The 21,756-nt window shown below is 38.6% G+C and overlaps 1 protein-coding gene across 2 annotated transcripts; it reads left to right on the plus strand.

The window, feature by feature from the left end:
- The first annotated feature begins 1,226 nt into the window (after positions 1 to 1,226).
- slc45a2 (solute carrier family 45 member 2) lies at positions 1,227 to 20,634 on the plus strand. 2 transcript variants are annotated; one of them, XM_042395642.1, is made up of 8 exons: positions 1,227 to 1,608; positions 1,839 to 2,291; positions 5,577 to 5,753; positions 11,938 to 12,311; positions 14,753 to 14,896; positions 16,890 to 17,013; positions 18,168 to 18,373; positions 20,413 to 20,634. In XM_042395642.1, the coding sequence occupies exons 2-8, from the start codon at positions 1,946 to 1,948 to the stop codon at positions 20,632 to 20,634; spliced, it is 1,593 nt and encodes a 530-aa protein (XP_042251576.1). In that variant the 5' UTR covers positions 1,227 to 1,608; positions 1,839 to 1,945. The 2 variants fall into 2 exon arrangements, with proteins under 2 accessions (XP_042251576.1, XP_042251575.1); XM_042395641.1 differs by having other exon boundaries at positions 1,227 to 2,291.
- Positions 20,635 to 21,756: the final 1,122 nt, after the last annotated feature.

Genomic DNA, 21,756 nt, shown 5'->3' on the forward strand with positions numbered 1-21,756 from the left:
AAACAGAAATTGCAAATGTATGAGAACTGTGAGATTCATTGTGGTAAGAAAACATTAGTGCAACAACACAACAAAAAAATCTAACACTTAAAAAACACATTTTATTCTTTATTTAAAATGCTGGCATGAAATTATTAAATGGCTCATTTCAATATGTTTTTACTACTTTTTGGCTGGACCACAGAGACCAGCCATATAAGCATGAATGTCTGTCCACCACTGACTCACTGACTGAGTGATGAAGTTACACCATCGGTTGGCCTACAGCCAAGTATCCCAGAATGCTTTTCGCACCAACCAGCAGCGATGGCGGAGATTTTGAGACAGTGACAGTTGTAATTATCGCTGTAGGACTGTTACTGTCACTTTAAGTTTCAATATTTTTTCAGGCTATAAAGTAACCATTTAGATTCCCAATATGTGGTCAGTTTATCCAAAAACGCCTATTTGGAAACTTGCTCTGATGTTCTTGGAGATGTGAGGAGCTGCTGGCCGGGTTAGACTAGCCGGTTATCTCAGCTGCTAGCAGCCCGACTCCTGAGCTGATTGGCCAGTCAATGTCTATCGTCATCCCAGGGAGAACGTGGTCCGATGAACTGATCTATGTAGCTCTTTGGTGATTTACCGATGGCTCTAATGTCTCCGTAGCATTTTGATATATGATGTAATTCCTTTTGGAAGATACATGTCTAGAACAACAGCGCTACCTCTGGGGCTCTATATGTACAGGTGTCACCACATTTCAATAAATATAAATGTTTTAAAAATGAACAGATCAGTCTATATTAAATTTTGTTTTATTTATTAAGCTGCATAACAGTTTGGATTTTTACTTTAGCTACATTACAGACTGAATAACATAATTTATTGCATTTCTCTGTCAATGAGGTTATTTTTTTGTGAGAAAAAGTGTTAGTGGAGCTTTGAGTTTTGTCACAGTACAGTCAGGTAGTTGTGTCGAAGCTGAGCTGCTGCTGTTAGCAAGTACGCTGCTGTTCCAACTGCAGAATGACCGTACTGCGCCCTCCCTTTCTTGGAAGTTTGTATTCCTGAGCCGAACTTGCCAAGTCTGAACTTTGTGTACTTAGGTTTGAGAAAGGCCCTATGTCAAATTGGCTTCAGTCAAAGCCTGGCACACTTTCTCTAGCATTTCATACATGGTCCAGCCTTATACTAGGTTTTGACCTAGTTTTGTTTACTAATAGTTTGCCATTTGAATATTACATTTGTAAATTTGATTAACTAATTTCAATTAGCTTTTAAATGTGTCACTAAATGAATTAAGTCTGGTGGCATCAGCTTGTCTGCTGAAAGAACAATAACTACTATCACCAAGAAGTAATTACTACTGGTTAATCATTAGTGTCTGTGGAAACAATAGAATAAATTACCTCTTTAAGACACATATCACACACTCTCATATGCATGTAATTTCTCACACACATTCCCATAAACTGCCCTGGACCTTACTACAATACTTTGAGGACCTTCGGTAAACTCTTAAATACACCCACTTCTTTCTCTCCTCCCCTCTTCCTCTCTTCTTCAGTGAGTCCCGCTCTGCTCTGCTCAGACCAGGAGGCAGACCTTCACATGTAAAGTAAAGAGGTGTGGATCTTGGACTTTTTGCTCAGCTATGCAGTAAAGAGGGGGATTAGCTCAAGCTGAGCAGCAGTGCGAGGATTGGGCATTTAGCCATTTATCCATCTTCTGGCTGACGGAGAGGGACGCTATTATTCTTTCTGTCTCTGTGTCTTTCTCCTCTTCATTCCCTTTTCATTCTCCCTTCCTCCTTCTTCCCCTCTCCCCCCCTCTCTCAACCATGACCCTTTTATCAGAGGACCAGTCCGTCAGGCCCCAACCCTGCCGGCTCTCAGAGCCTGGCAAACACATCAACTCTTTGCACCAGTACTCAACAGACTACACTGGCTCCAAAGAGGACTACATGGACAGTGTGGAGACCTCTGTGTTTGGATCTGTGGAGCCCCCCAGGCGCTCACGGGGCCGCCTTATCCTCCACGGCCTGGTCATGTTTGGAAGGGAATTCTGCTACGCTGTGGAGGCAGCATTCGTCACACCGGTGCTTCTGAGCGTGGGCCTACCCCGCAGCATGTACAGCTTGGTGTGGTTGATCAGCCCCATCCTGGGCTTCCTGCTTCAGCCCATCATCGGTTCAGCCAGCGACTACTGCCGATCGTCGTGGGGCCGGCGGAGGCCTTACATCCTGGTCCTGGGTATCCTCATGCTGGTGGGGATCACCCTCTTCCTTAACGGAGATGCTGTCATCTCAGGTGAGGATGGGCGGGAGAATTTGAGGAAGAGAGGAAATGAAAGAGAGACTTTTAGAGCCAGACAGTGAGAGGGGGAGGTACAGTTATATTTTTAGTCTTGTCATATTTTGGGGCTGACTGTGCCTTTGAATCAAAGGGGAAAATCTGAGAAATCACAATTTGTGCTTGAAAATATGAAGAGGAAGAACTGTGACTCAACTTATTAACTCAACAAATGCAGTGCAAACATACGGTTTTATCTTCAAGTTTCTGTCAGAATATGAACACTAACCATTACCATTTTAATCTCATAAATCATAAAGTGATTATAACTTATACTTTTTGCCCTCAGGCACAAACAGACATAGGCACATAGAACTACATCAGTATCTGCTCACTCACAGATTTTGCAAAGACTGTGACACATCCATCAAGAAAAAAATAACCTGTTAAATGTGTGGGCATGAGGTCTTCAGCAGCTCTTATGCTCACACTTTGAACTTGTGACTGAAGTTAAATGTGTGACTTGTCTTGTTGCACATTCATTTTGAAACCGCTAACATTTTTCTTTGTGAAAAAGGCTGAACCTTTTTCACGAGAATCCGCCGGGCTCCAGGCAGCATCACGAGAAGATGGCTGCACAAAAGAATCGTTGACTTTTATTAACAAAGATAAATTAAGTAAAGAACACTTTCTTTGCCGAGTAGCCACATGAACTGATTCACTGCTGAGAGTTACAGTACTGCTGTATTGTTACCTACCAAACAGCTGGCACAGGATCAGTAGGGATTAGGTGCATATTCAGTGATAATTCTCTGATTTTCACAGGTGGCCCCAGCAACTTTTAATCATGAGGCCTGAAATACCTCAATCATAGCTTTTGATTGGAGTAATTATTGAACAGGACATTGAAAATACCACAAAAAGCATATTTCTAACAGCCTGCTACACAGCTCTGCACATTTTAGCAGATATCCAAAACTTTCTCTGCAAATATATTGACCATTTTAAGTTTTAGGAAATGTTTGGTAAGATTTAGAGGTCTTATTTTATTTTAAATCAATATATAATTATACAAGAGAAATAGCAGCACAATGTTTATTTGTGTTACCATAGCTGCATACAGGCTGAATATTAAAGATCATGCAAATCTGGCAGTGGGAGAAAATCAGAAATCAAGTCTTTTGAAATGCACTTTTCCTTTGTTGAATGCTGCAATTGTTGGTTGAGTTCCTAATAACAGGGATCTGGGCTTTTTTTCTAATCATAATATGGACTATAAAGTATTTCTTTCTTCTGACGTGTGCCGGATAAGCTGATTATCTTTCCATGATTCTCAGGGTTGTAGTAAATGCCACAGGAATCGTGTGACATAATGTTTGCATTGTTGTAACTGCCGTGTGAAGGAGAGAAAAGAAAATCTGTCAGCTTCAGTTTGACCACGCTCAGAATTGCCCTTTCAATTCTAAATAGTGTTTTTTTGTTTAGTAGCGAGGAAAAGGTCAATTCAGGCCTCATGTAAATCGAAAACAGAGTGACAGAGAGATGTGTTGTGTTCTCGGATTGCTACTCCATAAAATTTCTCTCAGCTGCAGTTCATATATTTTGAGGGGTTTTTTTTAGCAACAATAGCAGCATGGCTCTAGGAGATGGCAATGGAAGTTGGTGGGTCAGCCCACCACTTTGATCCAGACTCAAATATCTACTCTCAGATGGACTGCCATGAAATTTTGTACAGACATCCATGGTGCCCAGAGGATGAATCCCATTGACTTTGATGATCTCCTAACTTTTCCTGTAGCGTCAACATGAGGTTGACATTTTTGGCTTTTAGTGTTGACAGCTATTGGAAATAGTTACAAACATTCAGGTTCCCCTCAGGATAAATTGTCATAACTATGGTGATCATCTGACTTTTCATCTACTGTCATGTGGTCTAAATTTATATTTGTCCAACACTTTGGTTTTTGACCAAATAACTGTCAAACTGATGACATGTACTTAGTGCTAATGATCAAATGTTAGCATGCTAACGTGCTAAATTAAGATTTTGAGCATGGTAAACATCATATTTTAGCATCATCATGTCAGCATCATCATGTTAGCATTGTCATTGTGAGCATGTTACTGTCAATCTCCCCCAGTGGCCACTTGTGATAGTGCAACAAAAAAAATGTCCTGTGACCATGAAGGATTTATATTTGTAAAGCTTTCCCAGAGCCATAGTTTTAATGTCCACAACATCATCTTAAAGAAAAGTCTATGGGCCAGCACAAAAAAAGCACTACTGCACATTTTCGGTGAGCAGCACAATGCAGAAGCAAATCCAGAAGCTAGAAAACATTTTTGGCTTATGCACCAGACAAACAATTTTCATTTGAGTGATCAGGCGCCATCTTTGAGTCCAGTATCAAGTTCCTATAATACATCCATGATGCTAATTTAACTCAAACTCGGAAACCACTGGCTATCGTCTGGCAATGATTTAGAACCTGGGGGCAACGGCTTATATTTCAGGGGTTCAGGTGTAGCCAGTGGGTATCCAGGCTTGATTGTTTCACAAATAGCCAATTTACACTCAGTTAAGAGTTTAAAATCAAACAAACATTGGTACTTTTTGTATGTGTTTTAGGTCCAGACAACATTTCAGCCAATGCATTCTGCCTCTTTTGCTCCCCACGGGACTGTTAAGCTACCTGCATGCAACCGAAGCATGTTCCTGTAGAAATCGCCGGTAATGGAAACCAGAGAGCTTCTAATCCCAAAATCTTGTCCCTTGCCTACAAATTCTGCACATATCTGTTTATAGAGATTACATGTAACTCAAAGCCCCATTGTGCTTAATTCTCACACAGCTGCTAGCATGGTTTAGTCTTGTTGTTAATAGTTTTATATTGCTCCTCCATTTCTAAACTCATCCATACTTCTTACATAAATTATAACCTTCACTTCACTGTGTTCTAATTTCATGCATTTCCTTGTGATATGTTTTTTTTAGCCTCCTTCATATCCAGAACACAGAACAAGATTAGGCTTTGTGTTCACACAGACAGGTTTTATAATATAATTGTTACCTGTCAAGCATAATTGGCTTTCTTGGAAAAAGCAATGTTGCCTATTGTCCTCATTTTTGAAACGTTCTTAGGTGCATTTTAATGTGCTGTTCTTATGGTATTTTCTTGTATCTCTACAGTGCCAAATTAAACTTGCAAATTTGACACTTCAGGTTTGGTGTCAACATATTATCATTTACGTCATTTGCTGCAGTGCTTAATGAATAATCAAATATTTTCTTTTGTTTTGCAGGACTCATCAGTGACAGGTCATTGAGGAGTATATGGGCCATTGTGGTGGTGATGTTCGGAGTCGTGCTGTTTGATTTTGCTGCAGACTTTATCGACGGGCCCATCAAGGCCTACCTGTTTGATGTGTGTTCACATCAAGACAAGGAAAGAGGTCTGCACTACCATGCTCTACTCACGGGTATGTAATACGAGCATGCACATAAACACACACTGTTTATGCTTATTTCTGTCATAAATTTCTCCTTGCTGCTTGTTTGCATCATACATCTTGATGGATTTGCACTGAATTAATCAGCATAATTTGTTTTTTGAGCAATTCAGTGGTAATAGTTGCCTCATGGACATTTTGTGACTATGCAACTCACATAAAATGTATTAATTGTATGGCAGTGATTCTCTGAGTTAAACTGGATCTTCTTCTGACTGGCCTGAGTACACACTGGTGGGTGGAATAGCACGTACTAAAGATTGTGTGAACAGCTCCAGCTGTCTGTGTGTTGTTTGCATGTTCAGTGAGACTGTGGATGACATTTATCTCTGTCTTTTGATAGATATGTAAGTAAGGTTGATTTCAACAGAGCCAAAAGAGCATTTAAGTGTGACTCCTTCATCTTGTACAGAATTGAATCACTCTGTATGACAATATGTTGAAATAAATTATACTGAGATGTTTTCATACAGCACAGATGATCATTTATAGTCATTTTAAAGATAAAAACAAAAAATGAAGAAAAAAGTACTACTATAGTTACTGAATACCTTTTTCTTAAATAAATATAATATAGGGGATGTTTTTTTAGAGGTGTTTGAGTAGTAACAGTTTGCTGCATGACTCACAGTGTGACTGGACAAAGACGAAGTTAATGAAGGAGAAAGGGACTTAATTGCTCAGTAAATTAAAGATTTTTTTACTTTTGTAGTTATAGTATTTGAGATAGGAGAAACAGAAGTGATTTTGTCGTACATTACTGTGATAATATATTTACCCTTGTGTATCATTTTCTACAGTTTTCACTTTGAATTTGAACTTAAGTATGTAATCAGTAAAATAACACTATTTAAAAGTTGAAAAACTGAACTCTGAATGCGCAAACAGCTCAGTTTTTTGATAAATTTTTCTCTAGTCTGTTTCTGAAATCTTGCCAATCCAATGCCCCTATGTGAAAAATATCCTTCCCTTGGTTTTTACCACCTTGGGATAACCAAATGCAACCAAATGCTTCCTTTTTATAATAAGTCTCTAAGGGAATTACAGTTAAAATTATGCTTTCATGTAGGATTAATTAGTGAGTTTTTGAACATGAGCATGAGGGTGTTTGGTAGCCTCTCCAAAACTTGAAATGATGTATTCCTCAGCTACTCTGATACAGACCTACATGTTTTCTTGATGGATTAACCCATCTGAACTTCACCTTCAGTTCATGGAAATAAGGCTGAATGGATGACTGGATACTCCTCTTGTGCTGTCTGATACAGTGCAGTGAGTTTGGATGCAAAGTGTCTCCAAAGTTCAGGTTCGTACTATGAAAAGGAATTTGACGCAGAAAGCAGACACACTGGATTGAGACTGACATAAGCCAAAGACAGCAGCTGCGTTTTTGACTTCCTGGAGTCAGGTTTTTTCAAATATGTCTTGATTGTGATTTGGCGGGTTCTTTAAACATTATGTTCAATGCTCCATTCAAATGACAAAATCAGTGCTTTCCAGGCGGTAAATTGCAATTACAACCTCCATCCAACCAAGTGGTCCATTTCTGACAGAACAAGGAAGAAAGATGGACATTCATGACATTTAATTTCCCCATATTTCTGTATACAGTAGTTCTGCATGCGATAGCTAATCATTCGACAGCTCAATATTTCAGTCCTTCTTTGCACTGATTTACAGCAAGTGCAAGTTCAAATTTTCAGCTAAAATTAAATGTCTAACCTTTTTGCTTTGCATGTGTTTAGACTGATCGTAGGTTGTAAAACAGCTAAGTATAGTTTTATGTAGATTAACATAGGATGCACCAAGATTTCTGTTTAAGAACTTTTTTCCAACATTTCCAGATGGCAACATTGGAAACCATTTTGGGGTCTTCTAAAAAGTGATATGAAGACTTGAGGAATCTTTTATGATTTCTTTTTAAGGTCCTTTATATTGCTTTATCTTGAGGTGAGAGTTAATAGCAACTATATCTCTACTTTCATTGGTTTACAATGTATGAATTGTGATAACACAGCTGAACACTGCACACTTTATTACCTTATGTAGCATTCATGAGAGAAGCCCCACATTTTGGTATCATTTTTCTCTTAGACTCCTTCTGTAAAGCACTATAGCCCCAAAATATGTTCCAAAATAAGTCTATAATGAAACATTTAAAACTATACAGGATCAAGCAAATATTTTTTCATACGCTGCTTGGGGCAAGATGATGTTTTCAGTGTAAGCATCAGTGGTGCGCTCAGCTGTCAGCAGGCACAGGGTGGTGTGAGCATGCTAGTCAGGCTGTAATCCAGCCCAGAGCTAGTCATGTGCTGCAGTCATGGGTCTGAGCTGAGTGAGACAGAGGCCAGGCACATGACTCCTTAGACGCCCCTGCCACTGCTGGTATGTGAGGTTTGAGGAGGAGGGAGCAGTTGTGTGTTTCTTTGTGATTTGTGTACCTTTTTTGTATGAGCTTTTCTAATCACAAACCTTGGGAGTGAATGCCAGTTATGTAATATTGCTGTTTCACAGCCGCTGCTTGTGTCAGGGGGCGAGCAAACCTTTTTAATTTTCTGCTGGACAATAGGTCTTTAATTAGTTTCTTACCAGACCAAATGAGTCATTACCAATAAGTAACAGGAACAGTATTTAAGGCATTTTTAACTATGCTAGCAGTGTGGCACTATGGATGGCAACGTCGGTCTGTCGGTCAACCACAACCACCAATTTGTCACTTGTCTAATGAAATATTTTAACATTTATTGGATATGTTGGCACAAAATCTTGAACAAACATTCATGGTTCCCAAACGATATCTCCTAATGACTGGTGATCCCCTGACTTTCCATCTAGTGCCACCATGATGTTGAAATTAGTGGTTTTGAGTGAAATTACTTGACAGCTATTGAATGGATTGCCATGAAATTTGGTACACAAATTCATGTTCCCCTAATGATGAATTGTGATCACTTTGTATGAGACTGTCACTTCCTCTAACCCCATATTTAGGTCAAAATTGTATTTTTTCCAATATTTTGGTTTATGTCGATATAGATGTGCCTGTTACTGAACTTAAACACACGTAAACACAGACTACTCAAAGGATCATTTGAGAGTTTACATGTTTTTAGTTTAAGCATCACAGCATTTCACTGCAACAACCAGACGTTATAATACAAAAAACCATAAGAGAAAAAGAGAAGAAAAAAGAAGGAGAGACCCTGCCCTGTGCATGAATTTTCTTATTTTCTAATTATTTTGCTGTGTTGGTCGGGACTTGTAGCGTAGTGACCAGGTTACATCACTGTCTCTGTCTCTCTCCTCTGCTCTCTCTCTGTGTGTCATGGATGTATAAAGAGAACAGGTTTCACTGTTTGACCGAGGTCAACACACACACACATGCACGCACGCAGAGCAGAGAGGCCACAGCGGACAACCTGCACTTCGGCTGCATGCACACAAAATCCGGCACCTTCCCACAGGGTTGTGTGGAGGTGTGGGCGTGTTTATTTGTGCTTTAGACTATAATCACTATGCAGCGATCAGAAAATAACATTTTATTTATCTGATTAACGGCTTTGTTCTTGCTACCACCGCTCCCTCTCTTTATTCACTCTCTAGCTCTCTCGACCACCACTCCACTGCTCATGCTGTCTCTCTCTGAGATAACTTTTGTTGTGATTTGGCACTACATAAATAAAACTGACTTGACTCTCGCTCTGGTGTCTGAGCTTGGGGAGAGAGGCCAACTTTGAATGCTGTGTTTACGAACACCAACTGACAAATCCTGTATAGTATGCCTTTTAAATTTTGTTGTTTAGGTTATTTCCATAAATATGCAGTGCTCAGGTCGCCCTCTTGAGTGTGATGAGCTTGTGCAGCCTTGCAGAGCACAGTTTTTGCTGGCATAATGTGAAACTGTTTGAGTTTAATTGATTCATGACAAACTATTTACATAAAATTGCACCTTATTGATACTAAATCTCAATCTCTCTGTGTATATTTTTGAGACTGCTCATGTGAATCACAGCGATATCCCTGTTTTGCTCTATCGCGCTGTGCTGCAATAAAAATCAGAGTTATTGCAGGGGCAGAAATGTACATGCTTAAGCTGATGTTAATGACACACTAAGAAAGGGGAGAAGGATTTTGAAACAGAGTAGAGTGTTTGATGTGCTGCACAAACAACAATGTTCGGGTTATGCGGACACAAGTGAAGTGTGACTCCTTAAGTGCTTATTACTTCACCTGCCAGTTGCCGAAATGTTGAAAAATTGCCTCCATTTCAAGTGCCCAACGGCAGAACGCTGCAGTTGTGAAGGTCAATGAATGATTGAGTAAATCAATCAATCAATTATTCAGTTAGTCAGTAAATAAACCCATCAAGTATATTTTTGTTATTTAATTTTGTTTTTTTATATGTTTATATTTTTTATATGTTCACTAGTTGAAATCCACCATAATCTTTCACTTATTTACTGTACATTAAATCAACATAAAAAACAGTGAAGTATCAATTGCGCTACCTGTCCATCTGTCCATATTACAGTATAACAAAGCAGTTGTTTTCGCTTTACTTCTTGAAATACTAATTAAAGAAACGGTCAGTTTCTCACCTTTCTTGAAACTGTGAGGCCTCAGCATTTAACTTTCCTTTTTTGTTAAGGAGAGGAAATCCAGTGAGAACAGAGAGAGATGTGACATTGAACGCCACACCAGAGTACATGTTACTTTCATGTGGCACTTGTTTCCCCTCTTAGTGCAACTGGTGAGCCTCAAAGGACCAGTGTGGAGGATTTAGTGGCATCTAGCTGTAAGATTGCAACAAACTGAATACCCCCTCCAAGCATGTAGGAGAAGCTACGGTAGCCGCGAAAAATGTGAAAGGCCCAGCCAGTGATTGGTTTGTCCATTCTGGGCTACCGTAAAAACATGGTGGTGCAACATGGCGGGCTCCTTGGAGGAGAACCCACTCCCTATGTAGATATAAACAGCTCATTATAAGGTAATGAAAGCACAGCAATTCTTATTTTTTGGTGATTATACACTAATTAAAACATACTTATAAATAAGTAAAGCAAAGTCTGTTCCACTAGATGCCACGAAATTCTAAACACTGCACCTTTAATGAAGTGACAAACAGGCTTGAATCAAATCCTTGATGAGCTACATTCAGTCTTTCCAGCTGTGTGTTACTGCGCTGCTAAAAGAAAGTAAACAAATAATACTCTAATCAAAAATAATCTATGAGAATTTTTTTATACTAATGTGTTATTTGTTATTTAAAGCCCCCCACCAATCATTCAGAAAAATGTATTTTTCTTCTTGTTGTTACAGTTGAATGTTTGAGCTTCATTGTGAATGAAGTACCTGCAGAGTTTGACACTAAAAGGTTGCTTTCACATTCATCTGCTGAGGGGGGAAAGTTTCTCTGTGTTCACTGAAAATGGATTTTTCAGAGTGAAGTAGGAGACATCTTTTGGCTGGCAGTTAAACTTTATATATATATTTTAATACTTCATTGCAAGAGTGCAAGAGTTATACATATGATATTGTTCATACCTACATCATTCCTACAACATTTATATATTTTATAGTGCAAAATATTAATAGTAAAAAAGGAGAAATAAAATAAATAACTCAATAGTAATGATAATAATACTTAGTAGAGTAGAGTGTTTTATATGTATCTTAAAACATGTGTGGAGGGGATCTTTAATGTAGATTTGTAATTTCATTATCTGTGCAGCATGCAATATGTTGTTTGTTAACTTCCTTTATACCTCTTTTTCCAGTGGTGTGTACCAGTGAAAATATTAGGATGGCATTGGATATTTTTTCCCCTTTGCGTGACAGTATGTGCAGTATACGTACTGTGCTGTACACACATTATCTGATTATCTTATTACCCTTCACAGTGCATTCAATAATAGCTGCTACAAAACTAAAAGCACTATTCACACATGTATGAGAGGGCGGATAATAGCTGATTCCATTTGGTTACTATTTCTGATGTATGCAGCACTACAGTAGCTGAACTATCACCAAATATAAAAGCAGGGAACACACTGAAATACATCCATCAGATCGAGCACACATCCCATTTTTAAAACAAGCGCACTTTTCTGCCTGGATAGTGTTTTGATATTTGCTGCTGTGTATATTCCAGGTCTGGGTGGAGCCTGTGGCTACTTGGTGGGAGCTATGGACTGGGGTCACTCTATGATGGGTCAACTGCTGGGATCTGAGTACCAGGTCATCTACTTCTTCTCAGCAATTACCTGGGGCATCCTCCTCACCGTTCACCTCTTCAGTATTCCAGAGCAACCTCTGGGCAAGGACCCTGCCGCTGACTCCTCACCTCCCAGTGCCCTCCGCCTGTTGGCCTCCCACAGCAATGGATACGGAGCACTGGCTAAAGAACCCATCTCACCTGTCTCTCCTGTTGTCCCAGCATCAGTCCCGGACCTCAGGCCGAGGTCTTTCTCAGCTCTGGGGGAGGCAAACTCGGTGACCTCCAGCGCTAAGCAGCCAAACAAAGAGGTTTGTGATGTGCAGGATAAAAAACCTCTGAGGATACAATTATAAAAGCATCTGTGGAATACAGAATATATGTTTATCCCTGAATTTTCTAAACCGCTCATACTGAGAGGAGAATTCAATAGAGAGGTAAAGAGGAGAAAGTGAATGTCTATTAATTACGGTACACATCATAAAAGTCAGTTCTATTCAAGGCCGGAGAAGTGTCCTGCTCAAAAAAGGACGTCCAGGTGCCTTTGTTCAAAGATTGAATTGCCTGTGTATGTGGGCAATATGATGTGTACTGTATATACGTCTTCATCTGTTATCAGTTTTGAGTGGTATGACAGCCTTAAGATATGGTATGGCCTCGACCTTAAGAAAGTAAACCTTTAGATAGACAGTTATAATAACATTTTCTTCATCATATTCTATCTTTTTGTTACATTAACATTAAAGAAGGCAGAACTGAAAAAATACCAAGGAGAAATGTTACACAAAACAAAACCTGCTAGTTTCCCCATCCACCCCTACTTGATGTCTATTGACTACCTCGATGCATACTGTGTGTTTCACGAAGAAATTTTATGTTGCACAGGATATATTCATATTACTGTATATGACAAAGTTACTAGAAGAGTTCCCTCCGCAGAGCTCAGCCTCTACTCCTACCCAATGTCCATTTCTTCTTATCGCCCCCATGCCTCCACCAGGCTGTCCATACATAGAAAAACTACATAAAATAAACATGTAGAACAAATAAACTAAAAAATAACAATAGCAGAACAAACAATTACAATAAATCCAGAAACAAAAACAGTCCGCAGCTATAATAGAGATAATTTTAATAATAGTCCACTTCATTCATCTCCAGAAATTTTATACATACACATACACTGACCGAGCATTTTATTAGGAACACCTGTGCAATCTAATGCAATCCAACACAACAGCTCTGCCATAATTTCTACTTCTACGCAGCTTATACATTTTCAGTTTTTGTTGACATTGTCAGAAAGGTGATAATTCTGCTTTATGTTTATTATTGTGGTGGCAGTGGGTGCTGGTGGTGTACTGGAGTGTATTATATTGAAAACTGTTCCTAATATTGGTATGTTGTTAATAGGGTGAACATATTACAATATATATTATACAACAATATTGGGATATCATGCTGATGGGAATGTGATTAATTTTGCAGATATAAACCAAAGTATTGGACAGATTGAAAATTCGACCTAATGATGGCGCCAGAGGAAAAGTTTCCAAAATGATTTGAATTCATCCTGTACAAAATTTCACTCAAAACCACAAATATCAACCTTATGGTGGTGCTATAGAGGAAGAGTCAGGAGATCGCCAAATTCTGTAGGTTTCATTCTCAGGGTGCTATGAATATCTGTACCAAATTTCATATCAATCCATCCAATGGTTGTTGAGATATTTTAGTCTTGGTGGATCAACCAACAGACTGACTTTACCATTCCTAGAGCCATGCAGCCAGCCTGGCCAATAAAAATACTTTGAAGGTGCTTGTGGGAAACTGGGAGAATTGAGGATATTCTAGTTCAAAAGGTTAATTAGGTTATGCTCTGCAGAGGCAACTCTTCAAATAACCTTGTGATATACAGTAATAATGAATATATCCTGTGCAAGATAGAAATTTCCATGTGACACACACAGTATGGATCGAGGTGGTCAATGAATACAGATGAGTTAATTTTTAATTCTATAAAATCTGGACATCAAAGCATCTAAGCTGAGTTAATTCCTAACTATGTATAACATTTCTTGATCAAAAGGAAGAGTATATGTCAGAGGAGTTTGTATCATCTTTGAACTCATTTGTAGCTCAAACGTAAAGATGCTTGATAAATAATTTTTAACATTTCATGCTTTTGCTTTGATGGTTTTTGTCTTGCTCTAATTGCTTGGCTGTTTTTCTTTTGTTTCACAGAGCACATTAGTCAGTTCATATAGTGTGTGTATGAGGTGTACACATTTTTTTTTTTTTTATGATTACCGAAGAAGTAAGCAGGGCTTATTTCTTTTTATTTATGAAAGCAAAAGATGGCAATGTCATGTCAGCTCATACTTCGTTTAATGCTTTTGTGTGCTATAAAATCAAAATATCTGTAAAACTACAATAGGGTGGTATAACTGAAGGTTTCAAAGATCATCTCTCTAACCCTTGAGCAGAGTCTTTAAGTTGAGTCCTCTGAGATCTTAATGTTGAATCCCCTCATTCACTCTAATTGAGGTCTTGATGGCGCAGGCATGTTTTGTGTTATTGTGAAAGCTTTTGAATTGTTGTCAGGCTTGAGCTTAGGTGCCACTAACAATGAAATACCAGGAAAGTAATGAGGGCTTTAGAGGAAAAGGAGTTTTTTTTTTCCCTATCTTGACTGTTGTAGCTATTAGCACTGATGGGCAGTCGTGTCTGTGATGTTTGTGTGTATCTGCAGGCCCAGAAGCGGATGACATTCAGGTCACTACTGAAAACTATCATCAACATGCCAAATCACTACCGCTGCCTGTGTGTCAGCCACCTACTGGGATGGACAGCTTTCCTCTGCAACATGCTCTTCTTCACCGATTTCATGGGACAGGTATTGATTTGTGGATGGATGGTTTTGTGTCTGCATGAGTGCTGACGCAAAACCATCCATTTTCTTTACTGTTTATCTTCTAGAGGGTCGCTGGGGAGCTGGAGCCATTATAAGCTGACATTGGGCAAGATGTGGGGTGCACCATGGATAGGTTGCCAGTCAATCACAGGCCTAATTCATAGTATAGAGACATACAACCACAAACTCACATTCACAACTACAGCCAATTTAGAGTCACCAATTACACTTACCTGCATGTTTTTGGTCTGTGGGAGGAAGCCAGAGTACCCGGAGAGAACCCACACAGGCACAAGGAGAACATGCAAACTCCACACAGAAGGGCTCCGGCTGGGGTCGAACCCAGAACCCTCTTGCTGTGAGGCGACAGTGCTAACCACTGCACCACCTTGCCACCAGAACAATTACATCAAAAACATAATCCAAGAAATATAAAGGTCTTAATTTCACATTGGCAATTTAAATCCATTTTGTAGTTGCCCATCACTACTTTCCCCCTTTAGCTCCTAAAATCAGCTTATTTTCCAGTCAGTGATACAGATTTTAACTCAACTCCAGTGATTAGTGCCATTGAACTCTCAGCGCACTGTGTTGCAGACATCGTTTCTTGCTCTCCACTCTGATACAGATTTCTATTCTGATAATCAATGAATCGTTTGAGTCATTTTTTAAACAAAAATGCCAAACATTTGCTTGCTCCTGTTCCTCAAACATGAGGATTTACTGCTTTTCTCTGGTATCATTGTATATTGAATATTGTTAGGTGTTAGACTGTAGGTCAGACATAATAAGACATTTGAAAATGTCACATTGGGCTTTGGGAAGGTGTGAAAGGTATTTTTCACACACAGAAGAGAGCTGACAGGAAGAGAAAGTGTGAGAGAATGACAAGGAGTGGAACCGGGGACATTATGATTCATGGTCAACACCTTCACCCCTTTCTGTTATTTTCTGACATTCATAGACAAAACAACTAATTGATTAACTAAGAAAAAGCTACAAAACATTTTGATTTTACAATTTATTTTGTATACAACAGTTCAGTACGCCATGTTTGCTTTGTGTGCAGATAAAGTGTGTGCTGTATGTGGTAAAGTAGCATATACATATATAATGCATGACATTATTATAATGTAAAAAATCTGTGTGAAGAAAAAAACAAACAGGACAGAATATAAAATTTTGTGTTTGTATATTAAAGTGTCCATTAAACCTGCAGTGCAGAACTTTTGTCTCCCCCTTCTGGCAGTAAGAGTAATTACACAAACACTGTTGACCTCATCGCTGCAGACCCCTGATGCTTTTTACGTGAGCCGGTCCCAGCCCTGGCGATGTGCCCCATTCTTAAGACTAAACAATGAACTGAAGAAATAATCCTTATATAAAGCCCTGATTCAGTGTCAAATGAGGCAAGATGAAAACTGAGAATAACAACATTAGAGGTGAAGAACAACCCACTGCAATATTTATCCGCATTCAAGCTTCATTAATCCCTGTTTGTGAGGGGGCAGAGGGCTGGTTAAGAGGAAGGCACGAGTCTGTTGTTGTGTGTAATCTCCTGTTGACATGTGTAACACAGTAATGATGAATGCTTGACAAGTTCCCGGTGTGCACACTGATCAAAGGACGTACTTCACACCATGACGTAGTGCTCACTGCCACGATTCATTGACAACCAATGTGCCAACATATAATCCAAAACTGCAGGAATTGCTATTAGGGATAAGAAATATATGGAAATAAGCTTCCTGCCAAGTTATAAGGAATTTGCCTCTTTTTATAGGTAAAAGAAGATAAAAGCATGTATAAAAGAGATAGTGGGCGACATTTGATGTCTATATCAATTAAGCTGTGTGCTTGGATCTCCTCAGCTTTTACAATTCTTTGACTTTACAGTTTCTTCCTCGAAAATGGTGCTATATATTCAACACCCTCTTCTTCAAATTCACTCTCTCTTATCTCCTTTTATTTGCAGATTGTATACAGAGGAAATCCTTATGCCGACCACAACTCCACAGCCTACATCACATATGAGAGAGGAGTGGAAGTGGGCTGTTGGGGACTGTGTATTAATGCTGTGTCTTCTGCTCTCTACTCCTGTAAGTATCTGTCTGTGTGTTATGTGCTTACTTCTACATTCATCATAGCAGCCAGAAGCCGCATCCACTAACATTAACACGTCCTGCACCGACATCATTAGCTCATCTGTGAAGGACAGCTTGGCGAGTTTGTGCAGGGAAACAGCAGTGAGCAATTACCACTTCCTTCTCTTTCACTTTGGGATTACAGGCTGGAGCGCCTCGGCACAAATGAAACACACGTCTTCTCCCAGAGGCATGCTGAGTTGCATTACTATGTATATTAAAATCTGAAAGCGGATCCGCTATAGCGATATCCATGTGAGATAACGATTGTGAAAGGGAGAGAAATAATGTGTATATGCCTTAGAAAATGGTGTTTTCAAATGTGTGTTTTTTTCATTGCTGTTCAGAAACGTAAGACAGTCACTCCCCTAAAATGTCCATTCAACTATTGCAAATCTTACACAAACCATGAAGAGTTTTTAAATGTTTATGACAACATGTTTGAGAGGTGCAAACCATATAAGACAATCAAATTTCTACCCTGAACCAACACACATCCTGTTGCTTTGCTGTAATTTCTCAGTAAATTTGATGCAGTTCTGTAACTGCATTTTTTTTAAAGCAGCCATAATCAATATTTTATAATAAGGATGTATCAAATGACAACGTTGCTGCAACTTTACATTTTTGGTTAACTCTCACCGCTCTCATAACATCATTTTTGGCCCCAGCAGGCAGCTGTTTTCAGAGAAGAAGCTCTAAAAACACACTGGTCACTACCTGCTCAGCACCAAACAGCGAACAGACACAGTGAGCGACTAGCTGGTGCGACATAGTGGAGCATTTAGCAGCTAAAGAGCCAGATATTTCCCTCAGGAGCTGGTAGAGAGCAAAAATAGAGTTAAAAGAGACTGAATATTGGACTTACATTCACCAGGTGGATAGAAACACGACTCCAAATGAATCATATTGTTGCTCTGTAACTGCTGGATGTGTAAAGAAGTAACTGTTTGCTAACAAGTTCAACATATCATCTTAAAAGGTGATGATGTCAGTGTTTCTGCTGCCACCAAGTGGCCAAAAAATCACTTAATGCAAGTTTAAAGTCAGAGTGAATACATGTTCTATCTGCTTGTACTAAACTAAACTATGTGTGGGTGTGTTTTCAGATGTGCAGCGCTTCCTTCTCCCATACATCGGCCTGAAGGGGTTGTATTTCATGGGCTACTTTGTGTTCGGCATGGGCACCAGCCTAATCGGCCTCTTCCCCACCGTCATCGCCACGCTCATCCTCTGCAGCGTGTTCGGCGTCATGTCCAGCACACTGTACACCATCCCGTTCAACCTGATAGCAGAGTATCAGCGTGAAGAAGAGGTACGTTTGAAATGCACAACAGTATCTGAATGGCATAAATCAGCGGTATGCAAGTAGTGGCCCGTGGTCCAAATCCGGCCGTCCAACAAAAATATATGGCCCCTTAATGAAAGTTTTCCCTTTTAAACATTTCATCAAATGTTTTATATTAATCTTCATAACAATGTAAACACAAGCCTCATGTAAAAATCCACTAAATATCAACGCGTATATGCGTAACATCATATAAACTTATGAGATGAATGAAACAGAACAGATTTGTTTGTAATTAAAGGTTTTTATTACCTTTTCCAATATATACAAAACATAATGAAACACAAGATTACTTATTACAGTGGATTAATGAAAAATAAGCAACAGAAATAAAAGAAAGACAGAATAAAAGAAAATAAATCTGGGCAAACAGAATTAGCTACAAGTACAGTAAGAAAAAAACAGAAATGAAAAATAAAAAATAAGGGGAACCATCTATCACTAAATACCACATAAATGAGATAACACTTGTCCTTTAAAAAAACAAACAACAACAACAAAACAAATTGTAGGATTATTTACTTCCTGTTAGGTTCCTTCCTTTATATGCAGCAGTATTAACATGCTGCTATCACCATGTTTGGGAATTGAAATCTGCCTTCAGATACAGCCCTCAAATTGTTTAATAAAGCAATTTTACTCTTGAATGAATTAAAAGTAATAAAGAAACATTTTGTCCGTACAATGTTGCTCCGCCTCAATAAACAGTGCAGAAAAAAATGACCCGGGAGCAGTTAAATGTAATTGCTCCTCTGGCTTAAATGAAAGATTCAGTTTAAAGAGATTTAGTATTTTACTTGCATAAAGTTTTGGGGGACGTGATCGGTTAAAACAAGATATCCTTTAGTTTACTTTTAGTCATCAGCATGAGCCGAGCCCCCAAAAACTCCTACACTCCTACACTTCCCATAATGCAACTGGATAGCATCTTTCATTACATTATTATCACCCTTCCAGTTTGTAAGACAGGCTTTCTGTTACATTTTTTGATATAATGCTGGAAAGCTCTCTCTAGAGCCAGAAAAGACACTATTCAACAATTCTCACAGGCTGAACACTCCTCATGGCAACTGAAAAGATCTTCATGTGTAAAATCTGTTTAGACCCTCTGTAATTTAATTTACTTTATTACACCAGGATAATCCATTTAGCATCAATACTGTTTTCTAGGAAGTCCCCGGTACATATATTATACCATTAAACAATTACAACTAATAGCAACAGTCTGTCAATCAAGTAGACATCCAGATTTCAGATTAGTATGTTCCCTTCTAGGCCTGTGTGGTTGATTCCACAGATTGGCACCATAATAGTGGAGGCTGCTCTTGAACGCAGCACGTTTGGCAGCAGGAATTAAACAATAATTTGTGTTGCTTATATTCAAAACTTGCTGTCATTTCACCGGCATTTGGTAAGCTGTGTTTGAGTATGTGAAAGAAAATAAGATTACATTTTAAATTTGCAGTTTATGGGCTCTGATTTAAATGTAACTTGCAATATTGCTGTTTGATTCTAGTTTTGAATGTAATTATTCTCAATCAGAACATTTTATTTGACATAAATGACAACTGGTCATAATTTTTGCACATAATACTAGAAAACAAGTATATACACCAAAATAAATAATAAAACACAATATTTTCCCCTCAAGCTGTGGTTCAAAAATCAATTGTTTGCAGAAAAACATGTTTTAAACATGTTTTAAAATGTCCTGGTCTATACCTCATTAAATCAAGTGAGCTGCTGATGAAATTCAACATCACATGGCGCCTGAGGAGAGCCGCAGGAGTCATATGAAATATACAGATATATACTATATACTATAATATAGAAAATATATATGAAGTGGTCTCTCAATATTTACCAGAGCTGAATCTTATTGCCCAACTGTTGCTTTGAACACGAACACTTCTGGTCATATAGAAACTGATGACATCTTATTTCTATCTTGGTTTTTCCTTCTTCCTCGTCTCTAATCGCCCCCACGTTCCCTACTGTGTTTCCAGGAGCAACTGAAGCTGCGAGGAAGCAATGAAAGTCCGCGAGGCAGCGGGGTGGACTGTGCTGCGCTCACATGCATGGTCCAGCTGGCTCAGATTATTGTGGGCGCGGGGCTCGGCGCTCTGGTCAACATAGCAGGAAGTGTAATTGTTGTGGTGCTCTCGGCCTCGACCATGTCCCTGTTCGGCTGCATCTTCATCGCTCTCTTTATCAGATATGTTGAATGATTCTGCTTGTAAAAGTATTTTAATGATATTGTTTTAATAAATAAAGATTCTTTATTATATCCTTAAAATGTCTTTGATCCTCATGAGTCCATTAACTTTATTTATATGACATTCGTGACTCTTTAAAAGGTTTGTCAACAATGAAGGATCCAAAAAGTCTTTGGGGATGGCATAGAAATTAATGTTTTGATCTGTTTATTTCATTATTGAAGGAATAGTTTGACATTTATAATTTTGGAATATGCTTTTTTGTGAATAAATATGCTTATTCACAAAAAAAAAGGGTTAGATGAGACTATTGATACCATTCTCATCTGTTGGTTAAATATTAAGTTAGAGCCAACAACCGGTTATCTTAGCTTAGCACAAAGAAAATGTAAAGAGGGGTAAAAAGCAAGCCTGGCTCTAATATTCCTTTAAGGGTCACATGCTGTTTTCATAATGGGGTTTTCTTTTTTATGACATGAGAGCTTCAAGATAAATCACATATATCTTTTGACTATATTGGATTGATATATTTCTGCTGTACATAATGATGTTGATTTTTCTATTTTCTAATTAGTGCTTCATGATTTTCTTGATATTTTTACGTCTTTAAGCCCACAATTTTTTTAAAACGAAACAACCTGAGAGGGAAAACATCTCTTTGATTGAACAGGCAACCCCATAGCAACCTTTGCGACTTGTTATGAAGTTATGAAGAAGACATATTGTAGCTTTATTTTAAGGGGTCACAAGTAAAAAAGGTTGCACACCACTGTCTCAATCAGTGGAGGTTAAATAAAGTTTGATTATCCCCAAAATTTGGGTATGAAAATATGTAAGTAGAATATGTAAGTTCCTAATAGTCTTGTGGGCAGAAATAATACAGACAAATTTACTATTTAACCCTCTGTAGCATAATTTTTTATTTCTTGGTGGAGCTTGGGAGTCCCTGATAATATATCCATCATAAGATCCACCCCTACAGCCCCCGCTCCCCTTCCCACCTGTTATTGGTTTGTTGCCTCAGGGCAACAATGTGCTACCAGGGTAATGAAACAACAAGGTTTTGTGGAATAAGTGGAATAAGGAAAAAACAAGCATTTTGACAAATATCAACCAGAGATGGTTTCAGTCAAT

This window comes from Thunnus maccoyii, chromosome 19 (genome assembly GCF_910596095.1).
Source record: "Thunnus maccoyii chromosome 19, fThuMac1.1, whole genome shotgun sequence".
NCBI classification, from domain to species: domain Eukaryota; kingdom Metazoa; phylum Chordata; class Actinopteri; order Scombriformes; family Scombridae; genus Thunnus; species Thunnus maccoyii.